Raw genomic sequence first — 22,416 nt, 5'->3', positions numbered from 1 at the left:
TGAGTTGCACCTGGATTTGCAGACTCGCTGCATCCTGCACGCGCCTTGCCTGCTGCTGGGCATAACTTTCAATTGCTCCAATGGTTTATGGAGCTGCATCTGAAGCATTGTGTTGTTCTACCCTGGGGTAGAGGCTTCTTGGAGGAAGCCACCACATGTACTTTGACTCCGTACATTTGGTGTACTTTGGAACGGGTGGTGCTAGTGCTCGCTTTCTCTACTTCTTCCACCCAAACAATGTTTTGTTGCATGGCCTTGGCCAATGTCAGTGCTTGTTCCTAGGAAGGATTGCCATGAGCCAGCCATACCCTTTCTCCTATTTGTTTGTCCCGTAACTGGAATTGGTCCCTCATTACTTCATTGAGGAATGGACCAAACTTGCATGTCCTGGTCAAAGCCCCTGGGAGATGCAGCATACTCCTCTATACTGTCTCCTTCCTGCCCGTAGTGCAAATAGAACATGTGGCAACTCTTTTATTTTGGGTGCATAGGACTCTGCTCCCCCCCCCCCCATGTAAAACAAGGCCTCATCAAATCTATCAAGCAAAACATTTGATAGCTTGTTCCTTATACATTTCCACACCGTCCACCAACCTGCACCACATTTTGCAGTTTAGGACCCTCCAGACATTACTGGCTACATGACATTTGAAAACCCCAACCGTTTCCCTGGATTTCAGCCCCTTCACACATTAGACCATTGCCTCAAATCGGTGAAACATCAATGTGGTCGTAGTAGGACCGGACAAAGCTAATTTTAAGCATTTCGCCACGAGGAACAAATCTCCCTTGAAAACCACTTTTCAAGGCCCTAAAACATACCGTTTGAGATATTTGCACCCCAATGTGCCACAATGCACTGCACTGCGCCAGTGTGAGGCGACAGGTGGGGAGAGCGCGCAGAATGTCCCACTGCGCTCAAGCACGCCAACTCTGCTCCGGGGTATGTAAGCCAGCTACACACGCCCATTCTCAGTGCAGTTTACTTCAGAGGGAAAAGCACATCACAGTGATAAGCGACTGGGAACAGCGACCTACAGAATCATTGATTGTTAACAATTGATGAGTGTTATCATGTCTATCTATTTTGCTAGTATGTTAATGTATTTACCTGGGCCTACCAATATGGGTGGGAGGGTTCTGAACATCCCCTGTCCTTCAACCTTAAACCGTGCAGTAGCATATAGGTTTTGCATGCATCAATGTAGTCCATGGCGTCTGTGGCATCCAAATATGTTAGGAATTTCTGCTTTCACTGCTTCCAGGATATAGGTGGAGGGCCTGAGGTTTGCAGGAACTTTGTATGGTGCATTTGTTCTCCCTGGGAAGGCCTTGGTTAAGCGCAGATAGATGGGGGGGGCTCGGAAGTTGGCCACCTAAGGTGTGTGAATTGGCTGAACGGTGTCACTTATCTCAGCTTTTTTCTTATAGCCAGAGTACTCCTCTTTCCTAGTGTAAAGAGGGGTTTGCACGTTTTGTGGAGGTGCCTGGAAGATTAGGGACTGCTTCAAGGAGTGAGGCACTGTGCTATGCAAATGAACATGCAGTTTTACTAACAACTGTGCAGTAAATGCTGGGCTGCGTTTGCTGGGAAGCATCTGCAGCCGTCTGTTGTTGGCCTAGCTACTGCATAGGCTGGTACACAGCTGCAGCAGCCTAGCGTTGGCCTGGAACTGGTACCTGATCTTCCAGGTAGCCAGGCGGGCCACCCCATATTGGAACGGCAGCCCCAGAACCAGTCCTGGGTGCTTGGGTTAACCAGGAGAATAGGCAGGCCATGGAGGCAGAGCAGGATTTTCTTGCCACGTGGCGATCCCTCTGTGCTGTCAATGGGTGAGCTGCAACTTGTCGCCACCTGTTACGGTCGGGTGATGATGCTCAGAAAATGCTAGAGGCTCCAGGTCAGATTCAGAAGATGTATACGGACAAGAGAGGAAACCGCCACTATCCCTGCTGAGACACTTGGCTAATTGAACAAGTAAGAACTCAGCAGGGCAAGGGGTTCCAAATGGAAGAGCAACAACATGAAGTCATAAAGGTAAATAAATATAGCAAAAGTAGAACATGCAAATAGGAAGGTGAGCCGGTTGCAACATTCCTTTCATGACAACTTCGCTGCACTGTTCAAATTCTCCAACCGCCCCAATCACGTGACATTAAGAACAGTCAGAACCCACTGCACCTTCAGCCACTCGCAGATTACTTGCCAGTGCTACTGGGAAAAACACCCCCACTACTTTGGTCGCTCTGCATTCAATAGGGGAAACGCCCACATCTGTAGCTGATAGTAAAAGTGAAAAACAGGTGTTAAGGCATTCTGGCTAGGTTCATACAATAACACCCATTACAATTAGCAGGGACCAGTGGTCATCCCCAGTCAGTACATTTACCCTTGGTTGCACAGCTTTTGATGCACCTCACAGCTGGGTCACTGTCTGCATACGTTTACTGGCTCTGCTTCCATTGTGTTGAAAAGACTAGTTTCTGTTCCAGTTTGTTCGCTTATTTTACTATGTTGAGTTCAACTTCTGTCTTGAAATGGAGAAGGGTGTTATAGCCTCTTGATGGTTTACTGCCAGGGTCTAGAGTGTTGGCAGCAGACAAGGTTCAGGAAGATTAAGATGAATCGTGGCGTGAGGAGAAGCAGCGGTATTCCTCTGGCCAGCAATAGGCTACTCATCTAATCTTGCTGGCCTTGTCCGTTGTTAGGAAAGAATTTCCTTTTGGTGCTTTCTTCCCATAGACTTCTATGGGACACCCTTGCTTTTGCTTTGACTCCTGACCTGCCGTTGGAGGCAAGTAATACCGTCTGCTTTATGCTCATTTTGATGGGGAGAATGATCAGTCCATAGGACAATCAGTGCTGAGAGACTGTCTCTCTTTCTGGATTTCTTGTAGTTTTACGACGGCACACATCACCCTAAGCTGAAGCGCGGTTAAGGCACTTAATGTGCCCAGGATGGGCTGGTGGCAGTGGCCATTTTCCTACCGTGTTTTAAACTTTATAGGTGCGCATTTTTGCAATTACCACACATGGCTACTAAGAGTGGCTAGCACTCTTAAAATGGCTGTGCCATGACATTTGTGCCTCTCCTTTGGCCATATCGTAATTTGGCTTTCTTCCTGCCCTCTCAGGGCCAGAATCTTCTTATATGTAATGCTCTTTTACAGGGAAAACTGCTGCTTTCGCAGGCTAAGCGGTGGTCTTTGTGTATGGCCAGAAGTGGAGCTGGAACTGCCTGGTCCCAGTCCACATCCTAGTGTCTGAATGTCTGTTGTGTTGCACACTGTGTGGTCAGTTTGAATGGTGCAGATCTTTACCATTGGTCGACCTGTGCAGGCTTGCAATCCAAATCTTGGATCGAAGGAGAATTCCTGCAGCCATTCCACAGATATTCATTGGAGCCAGGCCCCCCCCCCTGAAGAAGTGCAGCCGCTGACGACCCGAGAACGACCCCTGCAGCTGACCAGCACCAACTCCAGTGAAGTCTTGGTGAAGCCATGCTCTTCTGCCTGATCTCAAGAAGGCCCTTGGCAGTGCTTCGAAGCCTGGACTGGTGGGAACAACCGGTCTTGACCCTGCTTGAGGATCTGTGCCTTCAGAGTGCTTGGAAGTGTCCTTGGATCAACCGGTGAACTGGATAGCTCTCTCCTTGGCTGCCTTGCTGCAGTCGTCACGGTTCTGTGTGCATCATTGGAACCTGGAGGATCTTCAGCTTGAACTAGAAGACACCTGCTCCTGCGTTTTCAGCCTTCTTGCATCAACAGAAGCCGTGCCGGACCTACTCCTTTGTTTTTTCCATTGAAGATCGCCTGTCACTGCCTGATCCGGTGACTCCTGTTGAATCGTCCTTCTTCACTCCCTTGAGGTGTTCTGAGGTTGCCTGCTCCACAGAAGTCATCTTTTCTTCTCAAGGGTGTTCAGCTGGAAGGTGCCTGGAACCTAGATCCAAGCACTGTGACCGAAGCACTAAATCCCGAACTGAAAGTGACCTCTGCACTCCTGTCAATACTGGGCCTCCCTTGACCGGACCAAGCACAGATGATTGTCTCCCCAACAGAGTCCAGAACCTCAGCAGTGGTCTCTGGAGGAATGGTAGTCAGTGGGTAAGTTAACCGACCTGTTTCTTTTCCCTCTCTTTCCTCCAGAGGGTAACATGAGCATAAAGTCGTGTCAACAGCTCTCTTTCCTAACTTGGTTATCCTAGGCCTATCCCAGTGTAATGGGGTTGAGAGAGTTACTTACCTATACTTTCCTTAACTTTTTGAAATCTGAGGGACAACCAATGGCATTGTCCAATCACGTAGTAAACCTACCTGAAAAGTATAACTTTGGAACTGGTGACTTTAGGGCACAAAGCCCCAAACCATCTTACGGCTGGACTTAGCAAATGCTAGGGAATTGTTTTATGGTTGCACTAAAGTGTCTTACTGAACTTTAGACATCCGAGTATTTTCCTGTTTCAGACTGGTTATTAGAGCAAATGCTTTCTATGATCTCCTAAAGGTGAATATATATATCTATGTTTTATAGTATGTTTGTGAAAACATTTGCCTAGAGGTTTCATTGCTTAATGTGTATTTTAAAGGACTAAGAAATCATTGTATATTTTTGTACTTACCTGTCTAACTGAAATTATTGATGTTGTGGACTCATTGTAGCTCTAGACGTCTAAGCCTTACTGTTGCGATACCTACATTGATTTGGCTTGGCTACATTTTAGACTATTTCCTGTTCACCATAATAGTTTGGCCTCCCAAAATACACCCCTGGGTAGATGGAAATCCATCTTAACAACTGTTATTACATAAACACTGTCTGTGTGTGTGGTTGATCCCACTGGGCTTTGTGAAACACACTATGGCTTTCATGCCCTGCCAGAAGGGCGGACACAGCCTTAAACGGCCTGCCAGCCCGAGCGAAGACAGCTCGGCGCTGTGGGCTGTGAAAATTAAGGGAAAAAAATGGCCACCACCATATGGAAAAGGGACTAAGTCGCTTTTCCATGTCTATGGTGGCCAGACTAGAGGAGCGCCGGGACCGGAGCACAATGCTCCAGTCCCGCATGTGAGTGGAGGGGAATCGGGCCATTTTGGGTGCAGGGGGCACAGGGAGAGACTCCCGGTTGCATCCCCCCTCATAGAATGAAGAAAAAAAAGGCACCACTCAGGAAAGGGCCTCGTGTGGCTGGGACAGTCGGCAGGGGTTGTGTATTCTCGCCCGCTGTTCCAGCCACCTGATTGGCTGAACACCCTTCGCTGGGTGCAAATATTGAGTAGGCTAATGCAAAGAGCATTGTTAGTGGTCCTTATAAGATTTCAAATTCTTTTTTATTTTATTTTGTGCACTGGTTCAACATATAAACCTTTCACAAGACAAGAGCATTTATCAATACAATTCTAGAAATAAAGATACAGAAGATCAAATTCATCTTCATACAATTGATAATCCATACATATTTAAAAAAAGATAGGAAAGGGAAAAGATTAAACAAAAACAATATGCAAAAAGAATTAAGAAAAACAAAAGAAGAAAACCAATTTCCTCTCACTTTCATTAATTGTATAAAATCCTCTTAAGACCATCAGTTTGCCAATTAAATTGCTGAAAGTGTAAAATGTGCATACCCAAGTCAACTTTCAACTAGTCCAATATCTTTTAAAAATCCTAAAACGTTCATTATCTGTTTAACCAATCTCCCCTGAAAACAGCATTTCCAATGCTACTCCCAACCAGGCATAGTAGTCACTCACTATGAGCCTGTGTCTCTCCTTTACCTCTTGGTTGTCACAATAATGGCATGTAGGCTGGGGATAATCCTCCCTGTTCGTCAAAAATACTTCTTCCTTCGCATTTAACAAATTAATCCTGACCCTCATGAGTTGCGCTCTAAATCTGAAATTAGGGAGTTTCTCTAGATATTTCAGCAATATGCCCCTTTTTTATGTTCAAGCTTTAGGTCCCCAATCAACTTACATTTCCTAAACTCACAACAGGTAACCACCCAGTCCATATCCCATAACCACTGTTTCACAGTATGCTTGTTAACCTCCGGCTGGTTAGAAGTACAATTCTTTTCATCCAAAATCAACTCACATTTACAGGCACAGGTATTCACACTCATTTTTTGTAATAGTGCCTTCAGGTCACAAAAAAAGAGTCCAGGGTTGTTAATCTTATTTTCCTCAACAAAAGAAGAGCATTCCAGTAAACTAGACATTTTAGTGATACACGCCCCAATTCGAAATGTATAGCAACCCCAAGTAAACCCTATGGCAGCCTCAGCACCTTGTGCCACAAGCCAGCTTCGAAGGCACCAAACAGCCCCCAATCAAGATTTAACTTAATTTCCATACCATAAATTATACTTGGTATAACGTTAGTTTTATAACACTTAACTATGGGCCTTTTTGCTTGTGCCAATTGTTATGAAGATGATTATGAAGAATTTTCCCTGTTTTGGGCACAAAACTGTCCCTTTTGGCTCCGAGACTGCTGGCATCGTCCTCCCCTGCTTCTCCTTCCAAAAATTGGAACACCCAAATAGATGAATGATTAGCTACTTCCAGGGGCTCATTATCCGAACACCATTTAAACCCCACTTTCTTATTCCCAGCCAACAGCCTCATAACCTGGGTTTTTGCTTTATTCACTTTTTCAGGTTATTTATTTCCACATGACCTTGTAGAGCCTTAAGCATTCTTTCAAGTCCAATTTGGGTAAGATCTAATAATAAAATGTTGTCCGGATATGCAAGCCAATGAATGTAGCGACTACCCAATCTAGGAGAAGCCAAACCGGCCGCCTGAAGCGCCATACCCATGTCAGAAATGTACAAGTTAAACAAACAGGGGGTCAGTACTCGCCCCTGGCATAGCCCCTGCTTGAATCAACCTGCTTTAACAGGCAGAGTGCCTTTACTATCTAGGCGCACTTGGAGAGCCGTAGCGGTATGGAGGTATATTACAATACTGAGCAGACTCAATGTCAACCTCCAGCCTGAGAGTTTCTCCCACAATCTACTCCTCCTTACGGTGTTGAAAGATGTTCTGGGAGGTAAGGCCCTAATTATGCTGGTTTAAGATGGTTACATTCAAAGATGTGCCCACATTTCTTCTAAACCCTGATTGATATCTACACAAGTGACCATGGGCAGCAGCCCAGGATTCTAATTCAGTTGATACTAATATAGAGAATATCTTCGAGTCTGCATCCAGAACTGTAATAGGCCAATAATTCAGTGAGTCCAATAGATTTCCCTTCTAAAAAATGGGAACTACAATAATAGTTTCCATGAGACTGGCGCTTGACTATGATAGATAATACTATTAAACAAGATGATTAGTATTTGTTCCCACAAATCTGAAGTGGCTTTATAAATTTAGTTTGCCAACCCATTTGGGCTGGTGGCCCGGGAACTACTTGCCTTTTTTTATAGCAAGCAACAAATCTTCATAGGTGAAACTCCATTCCCATTCAGCACTACTATCGGCATTACCCACTTTGTTATTCAAAGATTCAGCTTTTTATTTCAGAGATACGATTTATCTGCATTTTTAATGAGCTACCCTCTAAATTATTAATGATCGTACAGAAGGTTCTATCATTATTAGATCCAATTATCGCTAACATTCTTTCGGCATCATTCTGGATCATCTGAAGTTTATATTGCAGTAACCACTTTTTGTAGTTCTCCTGGCATTTCTTATTGCCTACAATTTCATTCTGCAGATCCAGCCCACCATTTTCAGACCATCTAATCCGAGGGCCTTGTAACTGAAAGGAGATTGATGCTGGAGTCCAGACACAGACCAGCTGTGAAGAACCCCTGGGTTAGAAAGTCCAGGCAGCTTTTATTATCACTCTGTACATTAGCTAATAGGTTCCAGTTACTCTTAAACCATACACACTATTAGGCCACCTGCCAGCTATACTCATGCACTCCAGCTCAGGCCCCCAATTGACACATTCAGAACATTTACACTGAAGCATTCATCAATAATCTCCTCCGCTGTCAGTCGGACCCATGCATGAACATTCTATCAGCAATTCAAAGATAACCGCCAGGGCAACATTCATCAAGTCACTACAGTCTGCGGTGGGTCGGAAGGAGGAGTCGGACACTTTGAGGACATTCTGTACTCTATTAAAATTAAAGAATAAGGCCTATCTCTCCCTCTGGCTAAAGGGCATACCCTTTTACCCTATCTGACCCTAGCACTAAATAGAACCAAATTAAATAGGCCAACCAAACGTCCCTTCTTCTCTTGGTCTTATCTTCGCTTTGGATAGTCCTTTTATGTACAGATTTCTTTTTGGATTATAGATTTCTTCTTTGGTAGTCTTTCTTGTCAACTCTTGTAGTTCCTCAAGATAACTCTAGAATCTTGTGCTTTCTGTGGTCCTCTTTTTGTAGTACGTTTCCCACATATATGCTCTTCAGTCTATTTGCTTAGCCTTTTCCAAATTATTCTCAGGCTTTCTTTGTCAATGATGCGCTCTCTGAGGCTCACTGTTCTTTTCACGTGTTCAATTGCGAGTCTTATCTCCTCTTTCTCGTTATATATTTCAGGTTTACACTTTCGCTCGCCTTCAACTTTGAATATACACGGTTCTTGCCCTTCCTCCCAGGGGTGCCCTTTCCAGTCTCTGTTGGCTCCCTACCTGGCTTGTTTAAATCTTCCTCTTATATCTTGTTTGCTACCTTTAACTGGAATCTTCAATACTACTTCATACTCTGGATTGGGACGAGTTCCTCTCCTCATATACCCCAGTCTTTCCTTACCGGGTTATGTGTTATTCATTCTCTTAGAGTTTTACAGTTCAAATCATTCAACTTTCTGGTTATTCTTTCGTCCTTAGGACTGGGACAACTTCTTTCACGTAGATAATGATTCCCCCAACGGACTCTGGTTGTTCCCAATTCCCCGGGTATCTCTCGTTATGCGGGGAATGGTTGCAGGGTTAAGCTCTCGCTCGGGTACTGCTTCTCGCTCTCGTCGCTATTCTTTGGTTTCCCGTTCTCTGTTCCTTGTCGGATGTCTGCCCAGGGGTGGATTGGCTGATAGGGAATTCTGGAGATTTCTCAGTAGGCCTCTGCACAGTGGGCCTCTTTTGTGTGGTAACCTATTTTATTTCCAAATGTTCTCATGGGAAAAGGGTTCGGCCTGCTGAAAATGTGTAATATTGGGCCAATATGAACATTATTTCCAGGGCCTCTTTTGGTTCCCAGTCCACCTCTGTGTCTGCCGTCAATGGTGCTCGTAAGGCGTTCAGGCTTCCTTTTGCAGTAGTTTCAGCACTGTTCTTCGGCCGTCTTGCCCATCACTCTGCAAGCGTGGGCATTCCACTACCAGGTATCTGTTCCTTTTCCTGTTTGTACTGCTTCCTTTGCGGTCCTGCACACCGGGTTGGCGGCATCTCACACTCTGCTACTCTGGTTCTTTAAAACTTGAGGGCTCTGCGATCTGCTTGGGCTCCACCTCCATGAGGCGCAATGGGGTCACAACCTTCCCCTGGGCATAGCACTCTCCTCTCCATCTGCTCTGACTCATCTCAGTTAAATAATGCCTCTATTAAAAGAGAAATCTTCCTTATTTTCTCCACATGGATTTCTTTTTACATTGCCATCAACCAAACATAAAGTAGCCATAGTGTTCTTCATAGAAGACAGTCCCGTATATGCGGCTATGGTAGTTCCCTTGTCCCTCAAAGAAGAAGTCTCTCCCAGTGAGGTCCCACTTGCCTCAACCCCTAGGGGAGGGTCTTGCGGAGCATGCTCATCTCCCCAGCCTCAAACAGGGAGTCTCTCCCTAGGGAAGAAGGGACGAATACCTGCGATTCTGCATAAGGTCTAGGTAAACCTTAAGCCCTAGATTTAAAAATAAAAAACTATTTACAAGTCACAGCATAGTACATGGCTCATAATGTCAACATCCTGTAGAGTTTCGTATTTCAAACAGTGTTAACATCAATGTTCACCCTACTAAACTCTCACAGGCACTTAAAAGACCCCTAGTGACTGGAAATATTTTGAAAACTGGAAATGGTTAGCGCTGATAAGCCCCATATTTTTAACAGTTGTATATTTACTTTCATGAACTATAATGCATGACAATATTGGTTCAACTCTTCCCCAGAGGTTTCAGTGCCACCGGCCAGTCAGTAACAGCCTGACACAACCCCATGCCTCTGTGGTAATATGAGTCTCGTACAAAAGGCCCGGGCCCCAATAAAAAGTGGCCCACATTGGTAAATTACCGTTTTAGTTTTTGTCCAAAATTGTTAGAGGCACATTTTTTGTAAAATTTTAGGAAAATACTATATTTTAGTAGACTTTGAGGCAGTAACATTGATCAAAACTAAGTTGGCCCGGTTGGTTGGGCATTTTGCTGCAGGCCAGTCTGAACCTGCCCGGCAGGCGTGTTTCGTGGCACGGCTTGATGAGAAATCTTGTACTTTGCCAGTAGACCAGCCTTGAATTAATATGCAATAAGGATGATTGCTATGAGTAGTTTAACATATATTGCCATTTTTCTCTTTTTTCTTTCTGCTGCATAGTTCTTGTCTGAAGGTTATGTCGCACACTTGGCGCAGCTGGAGACCACAAGCCAAGCGCATTCGCCGAAGGGAACCCACCCGGGGAACCACCCGCGGGCCAGCTGGTCCAAAGGGGCCTATGGCTGTCCAGGACCAGTGAACTTCCTCCGGAAGCAAAGCCATCTCCTGCGCTCCCGCCACACAGTCAGTGAACGGGGCCCGTCAGATCGTGAAGGTGGAGGCGGAGGAAGCAATGCTACCCTTCCATCTGGGCTAGTAAGGGGAAAGCCTCGCAGTACTAGTCTGAAAATGGAAAGTGAGGGGTGAGTAGGATTTGACATTCGTACAAATGATCAACTGGTGGCGGGGTTGCCTTCTTCTTCTGCTGCACAGTGCATCAGTGTGAAGGGAAAGGACGTTCGTGCCCTCCAAGCAGGTGCTCTAGGACCCAGGACAAGAAGGATCACCCATCCCTTTTATTTATTTCAAGGCAAAAGATTACACGCTGCAGATGAACCTTATTCCTGTCCCGTATAAATACCACCAAGGATTCTAGTGCTGGGATGCCCACATAGCTGTACTATGAGATGGCTATCCTGACCTACATCTTCTGTAATTCCAGTACTGGGACCCAACCAGAGCTGTGCCTGTGATCCCCCCTCTGACCACATCACCCTCTGCTATTTCATTACTGGATTCTACGCGCATCACACTCTTCACCTCGCTCCCGACTTGCAGTCCCTCAGGCTATTCCAATGCTGCTTTCAATACCACAGCTCTGAGAGTGCACAACAGTTTGATAATGCAGAATGTCCTACAATACCAGGACAGAGACTTGTGCACAGCAGTGCTAATAGTGCACCTCATTCCCGCCCTCCAGGGACACAGCTTGTCGCAGTACTCTGCCAACTCACGCCACTGTCAAAGATCATTCTTTTTGAGGGCTACTCATAACTTTCACAACGCAAAGGAAATCGCTTGGATACTTGGAAAAATGGCTCCCTCTTGACTATTGTCCCACTCTCTGTGCACTTTAGGTCTTGCAGTGACGTTTAATGGACATGTGGTGTTCGGGCCACTAAGTCGCCATCAAACGAAGAGTGCATCCTGTAGGCGATAAGAACTCTGAACATGAGCAATGCAAGAGAAGGAACGTACTCGACAAATACAACAACAAGCACTTTATTGCAAACTAGAGAAAAACAGAATACACTTGTGAATAAAAAAGCTAAAAAAAAAAGTTCCCCGAAAATAATGCTTCAAAGCAGCAACACTGTATTCATTCCTTGACTTGCAGAACCTTCCAGCTGTTTATCAGCCCCCCAACCTCTGGATCCTGTGGAGTGCCAGTGGCTGGCAAGCACATGTGTTTTGCACACACCTCCTTTCTCCGTCTGCCGGTGATGTTGTCTTCCGCCCTCAGGGCACCTTAATGGGATATTGTTGTGTTATTTAATGTCATCTGAGAGGCTGGGATGTGTCATGAAGATAGATCGCAAGCACCTAGAGGCTGCTCACTGAATGTTAGCAGGTCTTGTTTCTAAGGACACATGAGGTGGGGGAGTGAATCCTCTCAAAGGGATGCAGGGGTACCCTGCACCCATATCAATGGCATCGGCAGGAAAATGCTCCTCAAGTTTCTGCTGAACTTGCTGGGTAATGGGTAAGACCTGGCCCCGGACTGTGAAATAATGTCATTGTGTATATGGAATCTGCAAGTGTTATGAAATAACTGAATGAGATACTGTGACTTGTACCATGAAAACATGTTCATCTCTGTTAATATTAATAATATAATAATGTGACTTTAATGCCTCTGGTAGCTGATAACTGGTGCACAGTATCACAACCCTTTATATCACAAGATACTAAGGAAAGCTCCTAAGAAGATTATTTATTGTAGGGAAAAGTGACACCAGAACTCCTGCTCTGATCTCTGACTCAACGTCAGAGCAGACCAACCAGTACATTCCATGATACACATTCATGCTCTATAAGCTCCACATTCCATCCTCTTTCCCTCATGCTATGGAAATATCTGGCCCACATGGGGCAGGACCCAGAGCAGCTTTTTGTTTCAAACGTTTCATTGATTTTATGTTCCTTACAATGGCGCCACACACAAACTAAATAGTGGGACAGATTTGCAAGTCTGCTTCCCTTTCTCGTTTTGCCCGATCCATCCATTTTGAAAGTCTATCTAGCATTAGCCAGACAGTACCATCATCGCAGTAGCACTAGGTGTAGTTCAGCAGTGTCATCCTCCGGTAGCACACCATCATTATATATCAGTATGTTTGGGTCTCTCAGCCTGCTTCTCAGATAGTCTGCAGGGGTCTATGGACAAATGTAGTTATTTTGGTACCACCGTACATTCTGTAAGAAGGTTAGCCAGATTAAGCCCTTCTCCTTGTAATGAATATAGGATAGTGGTCTGCAACCTTTGGCTCCCCAGAGGCTTTGGCATACACCTCCCATCAGCCCCAGCCAGCATTGTCATTGGTGAGGCATCATGGGACTCATAGCCCAAAACATCTTGAGAGCCACATGTTTGCAGACCCCTATTCTAGAAGGGGATTAGTTCACAAACGGTTGACCGCACATGCTGGGGAGAAACCTATAGGTCAGGCATAATTGTCATTGTGCATCTTGCACATAGTCTTTGTAGCAGTGAGCAGGAGTTGAAATGTGAGGATGGCTCTATATCCCTTCTCATCGTAAATATCTATAATTGGACTTGCCAGTAAGATTGCCTTGTGGGTCATTTCTAAAGATCACCTTGAAGGCCATTGTTAAGTTGGTCTCTGCAATGTTCTTGATGGTTACAACAATAGGTATATAGTGCTTCCCAAGTTTGTGGCATGTCCGCCAAGTATGGGTGAAAGAGACAATCCATATCCACCTCGAAGAAGCATTTCCCCGATCAGGTGAGAAGTGTTGGTTCCAAGCAGGAATCTATGAAGATGTTGATACTTGTGCTCTATGTTTTGCACCAACCTTGATGAGGATGGCACCCTCCTCCAGATTTTCTCCAAGTCTTTGTTTTCTAGCATCCCCTGTCAGGAATGGGCATATTTCGACATAGGGCTAGGTTCTGCAGGCAAAAGTAGTTTGTATATGTCAGAGAGTTTCTCTTTGGACTTTTTTCTCGAAGATAATTTTTTCAAAAAGGGTAAGGGATCTGGTCCCTAATAGTATACATGCATTCATCACCCAATGCTTAACTTGGGAGTAACACATTCTGTCCCATTATTGTACACTAAAGGTGTTCTTACAATGTTCAGTTGACATCACAAAACCCCCTCAATGATATGGGAGATAAAATTCTCACCCGTTCTCAATTAGGTCAAATAATCGTTCGATGAAGGCCTCAACTTCTGCCTTTGTTAATGGATCCCTAATAATCAAACTGTTAACCTCTACATAAGTGATTTCCCAAACTAGGGGGCCAAGACTATCACTTCAAGTAGAGGAACATGTTCTGAGATAGAAAGGGTTTACATTTCAACAGTCCTCATTTGAGGCATTTAGGGAAAACTCAAAGATATTATTAGCACTCGAGTAGTTCATGTAGGTATAAAGCATAAACCATTTGGTCAGTGTGTCTCTAGCACCACATGTCAACAGGTCCAGTAGCAGTTAAATCCAATATGAACACATCTGTACTATGGACCTATTTACCATTAGTTGACCCTGCCAAGTCTAGATCCATGGCCAAATTGAAATCACACAAATGAGGAGGTCCCCCATAGTGAAATCAATTAGGATGGGAAGAAAATCATAAACAAATTCCCTATGACCATGCTGTGGGCAGAGACCATTGCTAGGATTAACTGTGCACCATTGAGTTGTCCTGTAGAAGAAAACAATATAGGCACTATTTGTCAAACCTTTACACTTCATCTTGGAAGGGGGGAGGTGAGACCCTTATGTAAGAGTAGCTCCCCCGCCTCGTTTCTTTCCACCATTGGCTGAGGAAAGACGGAGGGTGGTTTGATTGGAGTCTGGAGTGGTGTGTCTCTTGAACAGAAGCTACATGTTGCCCATAAAGTATATTGAAAATATGTAACCCTCTTGTTGAGAGAATTGAAACCTTTACCATTGATGATTAGTATGTTAAACATGTTGGAAGCTTAGATGCTAAGATTTTATGGAAGAGTGCCCATGATGTGTGGAACTGCTGACCAAAGATGATGTAGGGATCTGACTTCAATGTCCCATAGGCCGACAGGTGAATTGAACAGATGGATGTCTTTATTGTTCCCCCTCTACTCGATATTCAAGGGATCATCAGGAGACAGATGGGTTGTCCTAAGTTGTGCTGATCAGCCCTTCATAACTGGTAGGGAGATTTTATCCACAGCCGTCAGGTGGGACAAACCATCAATCGTAAGCATACACAGAGTCCCAACCAAAATATATACCCAACTCTCTCTCGTAGTAGCTATGACAGAGCATTCAGGCTTTACTCAAGGGAGGAAACCAGGCTGGTGGATAGGTAGAGTAATTCACAGATAGTCACTTCAAGAGAATACACTGCATAGATATACTGAAAAATGTATACTTTTTAGTTCAGAGATACTCCTAAAACCACACAGAGTTCAAATAAGTACTGAACAAACAGTAAAAGTCCCAACCAAACACTTTACTCTCTTATAGCAAAATATATGACATACCTGTTTGTAAATTCAATACATACATGGCTAAGGGATGGGGGGAAAGGGGGCTCTAGACAACAGTAAAATACATTTACACAGTCCTGAGCAGCATCCACAAATGCCACAGATTCCCCCACAACTTCCCACACACTAAGTCTTAAAGATAAATACCTAGATGATAATCCTATTAATTTACAGTGTAGTGATTAGGGTGAGAAGGAGTTAAACGCAATTAGAAATCCGCCTGAGGACCAAACATAAATCACAAGTAGATTTACAATACCAGCCCTATATATGCCCAAAAGTATTGGCAGAAATAATATACCCACTCTAGAACCGGTTGAAACCAAGTTTCCAATGTTTCGTCAATGGCATGAGTGACCTGCATTGATCTGTTGTTAAAAACCACAATAAATCACCCGTATCCACTAAAAATGCCAGACTTGGATCTAACTCCAGGGACCCACGAGGAATCGAGTAAAATGTTATTTCCAGGTTAGAACCTGTTTTAGGTCATTTGTTGGTTTTTGCAGGTCCCTAAAAGTTTCCACATACGCAATAATATGACCTAATCCACAGGCAGGGCCAGGGTTATGGAATAAAGGCAAGTAAGTACCTGTCCTACCCTACAGGTGCATGCATGCCAAGGAGAGGAACAACCAACCTGAGATGATGCCAGAGGAGACATCCTTGACAAGTTCCAGGGCCAGGTTTGAAACCCGCCAGGCACAGAGGGAAGGAGGCAAAGCAGGATGTGGGCCAAATGCTTCCAATGATGAACCACTATGGTGGAGCCGTGCAAAACCCCACCAATGCAGGACCCTGGAGACCCCGGAGAAGAAATCTGATGAATACACCTGTACTCTGGGGCAAGTACTCAGAGCACCAGCACACGATGAGTACAAGACTTCTTCCACAGGACAAGAATCAGGATCCAGTATTTAGGGGCTTGCACCTCCATCCAATGACAATGATAATAAAACATAGCTCAGGCCCTAAGGGATTCCTCTCCTTAGTGGAACAACTTTATGAATGCGGTCCATTAGGATGCCTTAAGTGCTTATATCAGGGACCAGCCGTCTAAGAAGCATTGAAAATGTGCCTTCAGATCGGCTCCCTTAGTTCTCTCAATCAGGATCTTGACCCTCAGGGTTTCACATAGGCTTTTATTTTCCACATCCTCGCAGCGGGTTAGCCAAGTTGGCAAGATCTTCAATGTCACAAAGCTTTTTCCTCGTCTCGTTTAGGTCATGCAGAATTTGTAGGCCTTTTTCTATGGTCACAGTTCTGTTTCCCAAGGAGTCGATATTAGCTTCCCCTCCTTTCTGAAATTGAGCTTGCAAGCTCATTGAGTAAACATTCATATTTTTCCCCACAGCCGACATCAAGATCTTTAACTTTATCTAGGCACAGAATTAAGTCCCGCTTGAGAGCAGGGAGGCATCACCAGAGTCAGGAGCCAATTTGTAGCCTTGTCTGCTTTGTGCGATGGTGGAACACAGCATGACCTAACGACCTTAGCAGAACAAAGGGATCAGTGAACTTTTTTTCTTTCCTCCTCACTTAGGCTGGATGGGCCCATCTATGCAACATGCAAGAGTAGAACATCCAGAGCAATGTAATCAATTGCTGAGCAGCTTGTGCAATTTCCTCAACCGCCTGTCCTGATGCACTGCTCACTTGAAGAGGAACGCGAGAAGTTGATTTCCCAAATGCCCCACTGTTGGTAGTCTGAGTTCACTAGTCAGTGCTAGGGCAACAAAAGGGTTCTCTGTGGGAGCAGGAGTACCCTACACGGGCCCTGGGCAGGAATGAGCACCAGACCCCCTTAACACCCTCCTTACCTGCAACCAATGCACTCTCCTCGCCACACCCCCAATTGAGAGCTCAGGTACACCACTAAATAAACTCTGCCCTGGCATTCCCAAATCCCTTTCTACAAACTTCTCAGAGAAATCATTCAGGTCTCCACCTTTCCAGGAGATAATTTCTTTAGGACATCCGCTGGCTGGCTTCTCTTAGGCAGCGGCATTGAGGACAGGCTGCTCTGTTCTCAGCAGTGGCATTGTCCACTTAGCAGCGTACCATTACTCAGAGGGTCCCCAGCAGAGCCTAGACTCTCCAGTGAGGGCCCACACCTATGGTAGGAATACTTCTCCAGCTGGTTCCAAGGGTATCCAGTGATTTTAGTGAATACAAAATAACTAAGGAATTTTTTACGAATAAAAAAGACAGAAAAAGAGCGAATTATTTATTAAAAATATATGTGGGGGTGGGCTAAGGGGCTAAATCTGGTGGGGAGGGGGCTGGGTGGCATTTTAAACCAGAGGAAACCGGGGGCTTGCATAGGGGATCCCTCCAGACCCCCCCCAAAACAATTGGGTATTCTTTTTGTTATTTATATTTCAGTCGAAATTGATTCTTTATTTTTGTATTCGTTAAAATCACATAGATTCTTTCCAAGGGCTCTCCACCACAAGAAGCTTTCTGGAAAGGTAGTTCAGCACCTGCAGGATTGAGGGCCAGGCAGGTCTTAAAGTGTTCAGTAATGGAGCTCTAGTAAAAGAGGACATCTTTCGAGCCACTGGCCATGTTCCCACAGGTCCAGAGCTTTTGTACAGCAAATAATTAGTTTGATGTACATTGGCAAAGCTATGATGCCAGTGCATGGGCCCTCCTGCGCCTGTATCAGACCCATCAACTGCCCTTCATCTTCACTTGCCATTGCTTTCTCTCCACTGGTGGGGCCAGACTTTTTCATCTTGTGCTCTACCACGTATTAATTCAATTTTGATTTATCGAATGTTTATTTAGCACGTTAATACACTCTATATAAATATAGTAGCTTTAAAAATCAAGATCTCATGAACCATACTATTACATATATATTGTTTCCTAACAGTTACACAACTGGTTAAAAATACCATATTGTACCTTAATTCCTAGCCTTTGCTTAATCCAAATGCACTCCTACCCATGTTCTAAAAACAAATAAATAATAATAATGAGAGCGATGCACAAATGGTTGGACCCACCCCCTCTTTATTAAAAGCATAACATGTTTCTTCTGTTTTTCCATTCAGGCCCTGCTAATGCAGGGTCCCCTTTTCCAGCCTATCGCATTTCGGATAGTTTTCAAAATATGGTTGCCGTGCGATAGGCACTTTTTCATGAGGGACCCTCACAAGCTTTGGTTTCCAACCAGATCACACTTAGTTACAGGTCTTTGCAGTCATGTCCCAGCACTGGTAAGAAGAGTTTTTCAGCCCACATGCTAATCAGAATTTCGCAAAGTTCATCATGCAGATGCAGAGCAAAAGCTACCAGGTGAGTGTCCTTTTCTCCTTTGTCTCGGCGGCTTGTTCTGTTATGAAGATGGAGGAATAGAGACTGGAGTACAAATTGTTGGGGGTAAAACCTGCTTTGTTCTACCATAAGGATGGAATTTTCTTTGGATGTGGTAGTGCCACAACCCAGGTTCTAGGAACAGGGCACAGTAAGATGAACTTCTACAGACTTAGGAAGCTAGCTAAAAGAAATAGGGCTGGTTCTATAGGAAGTGTTAGGAGGATCAGCAAAGCTAAATCACTTGAGAGCCTAGCAGGATCTAGTGTATGTCCAGTCCCTAAACTAAACCACAAATCCCTGGGCCATATACGCATCAGATTATCTAATTCAGATAAGAAAATTAGGGGTTGTCTCAATTTTCTCAAATTTAACTGTGAAGTAGCTGGACAGATTATCTGCCAATCATTGAGCAAATTCTAGTTATGGCTAATGCCTGCGGTTTACAGAGGTACTTCAAGATGGAAGCACGCTTTCCACTTCCTCTCCATGTTTCTGGTTATTTGGTGGAAAACTCTGTTTGGTTGTCCCTAATTCACAACTATTTGTTTTAAGTGGAGCTTTAAATTATACTTTCCCTGTAACATGATCTAATAAGGAAGTTAAGAAGATGATAGGAACTGTAGGCTCATTACTAATTTGAAAAGAAAGGTCTAACTTGGCACCAACGGCCTCTCTTGTAGTAATGTTGAGGGTTGCGTTTTAGTGCACTGTTGTTCTTAGTAACTGTTAGTTATGGGATTTGCAGAGAGGATGTAGGACCAAGTTGCAATATGATGGGCTAAAAACTAGCTCTACACTGGGAGTCTTCCAATGGTATTTCACTGGGTACCTTTGCCCATAAAGGTGAAACTGAACACTGAGCAGAGGCGTTGCTAGCAGGGGCTGAGGGGTCTATAGCCCCGGGTCATTTGGTTGTAGCCCCGGATAGAAGCTCAGGGGCTACTACCGAAAGGCTAGCCAGCCCGGAGTCCTAACAGTCCTGACAGTCCTGACATTAGCGTAGCCCCAGATCTTTTCCAGACCTAGCCACACCTCTGACACTGAGGCTGGCTCTAATGGTCCAGTGTGTCTTTGCCTTGAATGAGGTGTCCGGATGGCAACTAAAGCACTCCAGGTTTTGAGCCTGGGCATGTGACAATGGTTGCTGATTGGAAGACAAGGTAAACAGCCAAGCCTGTCACTTTCACAACAAAGGTAACCCTGATTTGTGTTTGCCTTCTTAGGAAAACTGAATATCCAGCATCTAAAAGAAACGGAAAGAGCAGCAGATACTGGCAGACCCTCAGGACTCTGACTCTAAAATCCCAGTGTGTAACAATGGTCTTTTTCTTGCCCCAGCAGCGAACATCAGTGCCCCCTCCTGAGAACATCTTAAACCTTTCTCCACCTCCTCAAGGCTCTTATTTCCCTGTGACTCCTCCACTACAGCACCATCCTCAGCGCTGAGGTCTCCCAGTGCTCTGCAGGCTGCTAGATTACCCTTCTAATTTGGACCCGCCCATTGCCCCAGCATCCAAGACAGTCTGATGAAACCAAAGCAGAGAGGCTGAATGGCGTGCTGGAGGTTCTTGGTTGAAATTACTCTCACAAACCTTCCCAGTGTTGACCATGGTCCTAATCCATATATTTACAGCCATTTCTCCTAATGAGGACAGGTATGCCTAATCAAGCGGTTTTGAACAAGGTGGAAACATCTTTAAACTTCTCATTCAGCAGCTGCAGTGAATACAAAAACTGATGTGTACTACTGAGCCTTAAAATGGAAAACTTTGGCAGCTTTTTTCACCCTTCTGCAAAGTCCCTACTTGTGGCAGGAGCTGTGATCTGGGTAGGATTTGATGGGTAAATACATCTCCATTTTATGTGCACCATGCTCATTTGGGTGACATACTGTCTGGCTCCTTCTTCAAGTTGTGGAAGATCTATTACAAATTTGCAAACGCCCTCTACTTTAGACCAACAAGAACACTTCCTTTGTGGTCAATGGATGCCAAATAAATCAGCCTCTATATGTTAGGGGCCCACAAGGTTGGCAAAGAAACTAGAGGGATGTGTTTGAGCCCACATTAGAAGACGGTCCTAGCTCAGAGCGGCACATCTATTCCCATAATGTATAGGATAGGGTCCTCGACCGGCTGTAATTTAGAATGGGGTTATCCTAAGTGACTATCAACTGTGCAACATCCCAATGCCCCGCTTTCTACACCTCAGACCACATTGGGCCAGTCCACATCTTTTTCTAGAATTCTTGGATCACGATGAACCAAGCCATCAGCAATGCACAAGTAGTTGCCAACCCACGTTTTCCCTGCCCCCTTTTTTTGGTAGTGCTTGATGGCACAAAAATGTGCCTAGCCTCCATTGGAATTCCACTGAAGTCTGTATTCTTTAGCTCTGATCAGAATGTTTAATGTACTTCTTATTGTGTAACTTTAACTGCTCTTAAAGGTGGCCAAAGGCAAGATCCTCTGTGCTTGAATGGAGTCACTAAATGCTGCTGAGAATTGACCTGCTTCTTGTTCCTACAAATAGGCTTCTTTACTGCCATTGCCTTCAAGAGCAGATGCTATTTTGGATAATGATCGTTAGTAAGCTCATAATGGACAGTATGTATATCTTGGAAATTCCTCATATTAGCGCAAACACAGTTAAGCTCTCAACTAGATCAGAGACTGACATAAAGAGCTGAACAGTAAGGAATTGTTTTTCATTTAGGACCCTTCTACTGACAAACGGTTGACATTTATCACAGGAACATGGTCGTCCTAAACAAACAAACGTTTATTGAATTACCTCCTTTTTCGAGTTATTAAGTTGTTAGCCAGGATATGGGCGAAAAGATCTGCAACAGCATTGCAGTCATTTTCAAAGACCACAGTAAGCTACCCTTTTTTTAAGAATATTAACCGTTGTGATTACATTTCAATTGTAATTGTACTTGTATATTATGTTGTATTTTTATCTGATACTTCACATAGGCATCTTAAATGAGAAGCTTCATTTCTTGCAACACTAGTTTTATTAGCCTTGAATATTCCCTGTTGCTACTATGACACTGCTGTCCAGCACTCAATTATAAAAAAAATAATAATGTATTAATATTGGTGGTCTATGGAGATTGAACTAAAGTTTTTTGACTCCAGGACTCTCCTCCTGTTAATGCTCTGCTCTTTTTTGTACTTGGAAGAAAACTATACAATTTGTTTGGCTTTATGAGTAAATTTTGCAGAGAACGGTAACTCCTAATTCTTCATGCCAGCCAGTTAAATTTAATTAATAGAAAACACCCATAACATTTCACAATGTTTGAATCTTCTAGTGCTGTCACATCCCAGAAGGAGTTTTAGATCGCTTCCGCAAATCTCAATTGTGCCACATTGTGAAGATGTTGCATGAAATGTCCCACAACTTGTGGCCTCATTCATACAACTTATATCCTTCGTATGTTCACCAATTCTAATTTATTTTAAACAACCTTTTTGAGATTTTCAAACAAAAAGCATACATATAACAATTTCACAAGGCGATGTTGACTTCGAACTGGTAGCTATAGGATATGTCAAGTTACCTAGTGCATAGTTAACACTCATCGTACTTGGCCTCCATCAATAATCATATCGTCATAGCTCTGCTCCAATAAAGTTCACCGTTCTTTATATACAATGTGGTCGGGCGAGTTTCAAAGGTAATTTGTGAATGTCGACCATATATTTTTGGGTCTGGATCTTGGGATTGACATTTCTGCATAGATTTCTTTGCAATTATTTGCATGCATCAATTTGCTGAACCGGACCTCTGCCTTGTCATGCATGCGCCGCTGTCCCCTCCCCCAGCCCCCACACACAGTAATCTGCTTTCAAGCTTAGAGTA

The 22,416-nt window shown here is 44.2% G+C and overlaps 1 protein-coding gene across 1 annotated transcript in view; it reads left to right on the top strand.

Moving 5' to 3' along the window:
• The window catches only part of PITPNM1 (phosphatidylinositol transfer protein membrane associated 1), an 875,847-nt gene extending 854,156 nt beyond the window's left edge, over positions 1-21,691 (top strand). The window contains exon 24 of the mRNA XM_069628971.1: positions 10,562-21,691. Coding sequence (XP_069485072.1) covers positions 10,562-10,867 — 306 coding nt within the window. The 3' untranslated portion in view covers positions 10,868-21,691. The remainder of the gene's footprint in view (positions 1-10,561) is intronic.
• The last annotated feature ends 725 nt before the right edge of the window (positions 21,692-22,416 follow it).

The sequence above is a fragment of the Ambystoma mexicanum genome, chromosome 12 (genome assembly GCF_040938575.1).
Source record: "Ambystoma mexicanum isolate Mex_15411 chromosome 12, UKY_AmexF1_1, whole genome shotgun sequence".
Classification (NCBI taxonomy): domain Eukaryota; kingdom Metazoa; phylum Chordata; class Amphibia; order Caudata; family Ambystomatidae; genus Ambystoma; species Ambystoma mexicanum.
This window is presented reverse-complemented; position numbering and strand designations above follow the sequence as displayed.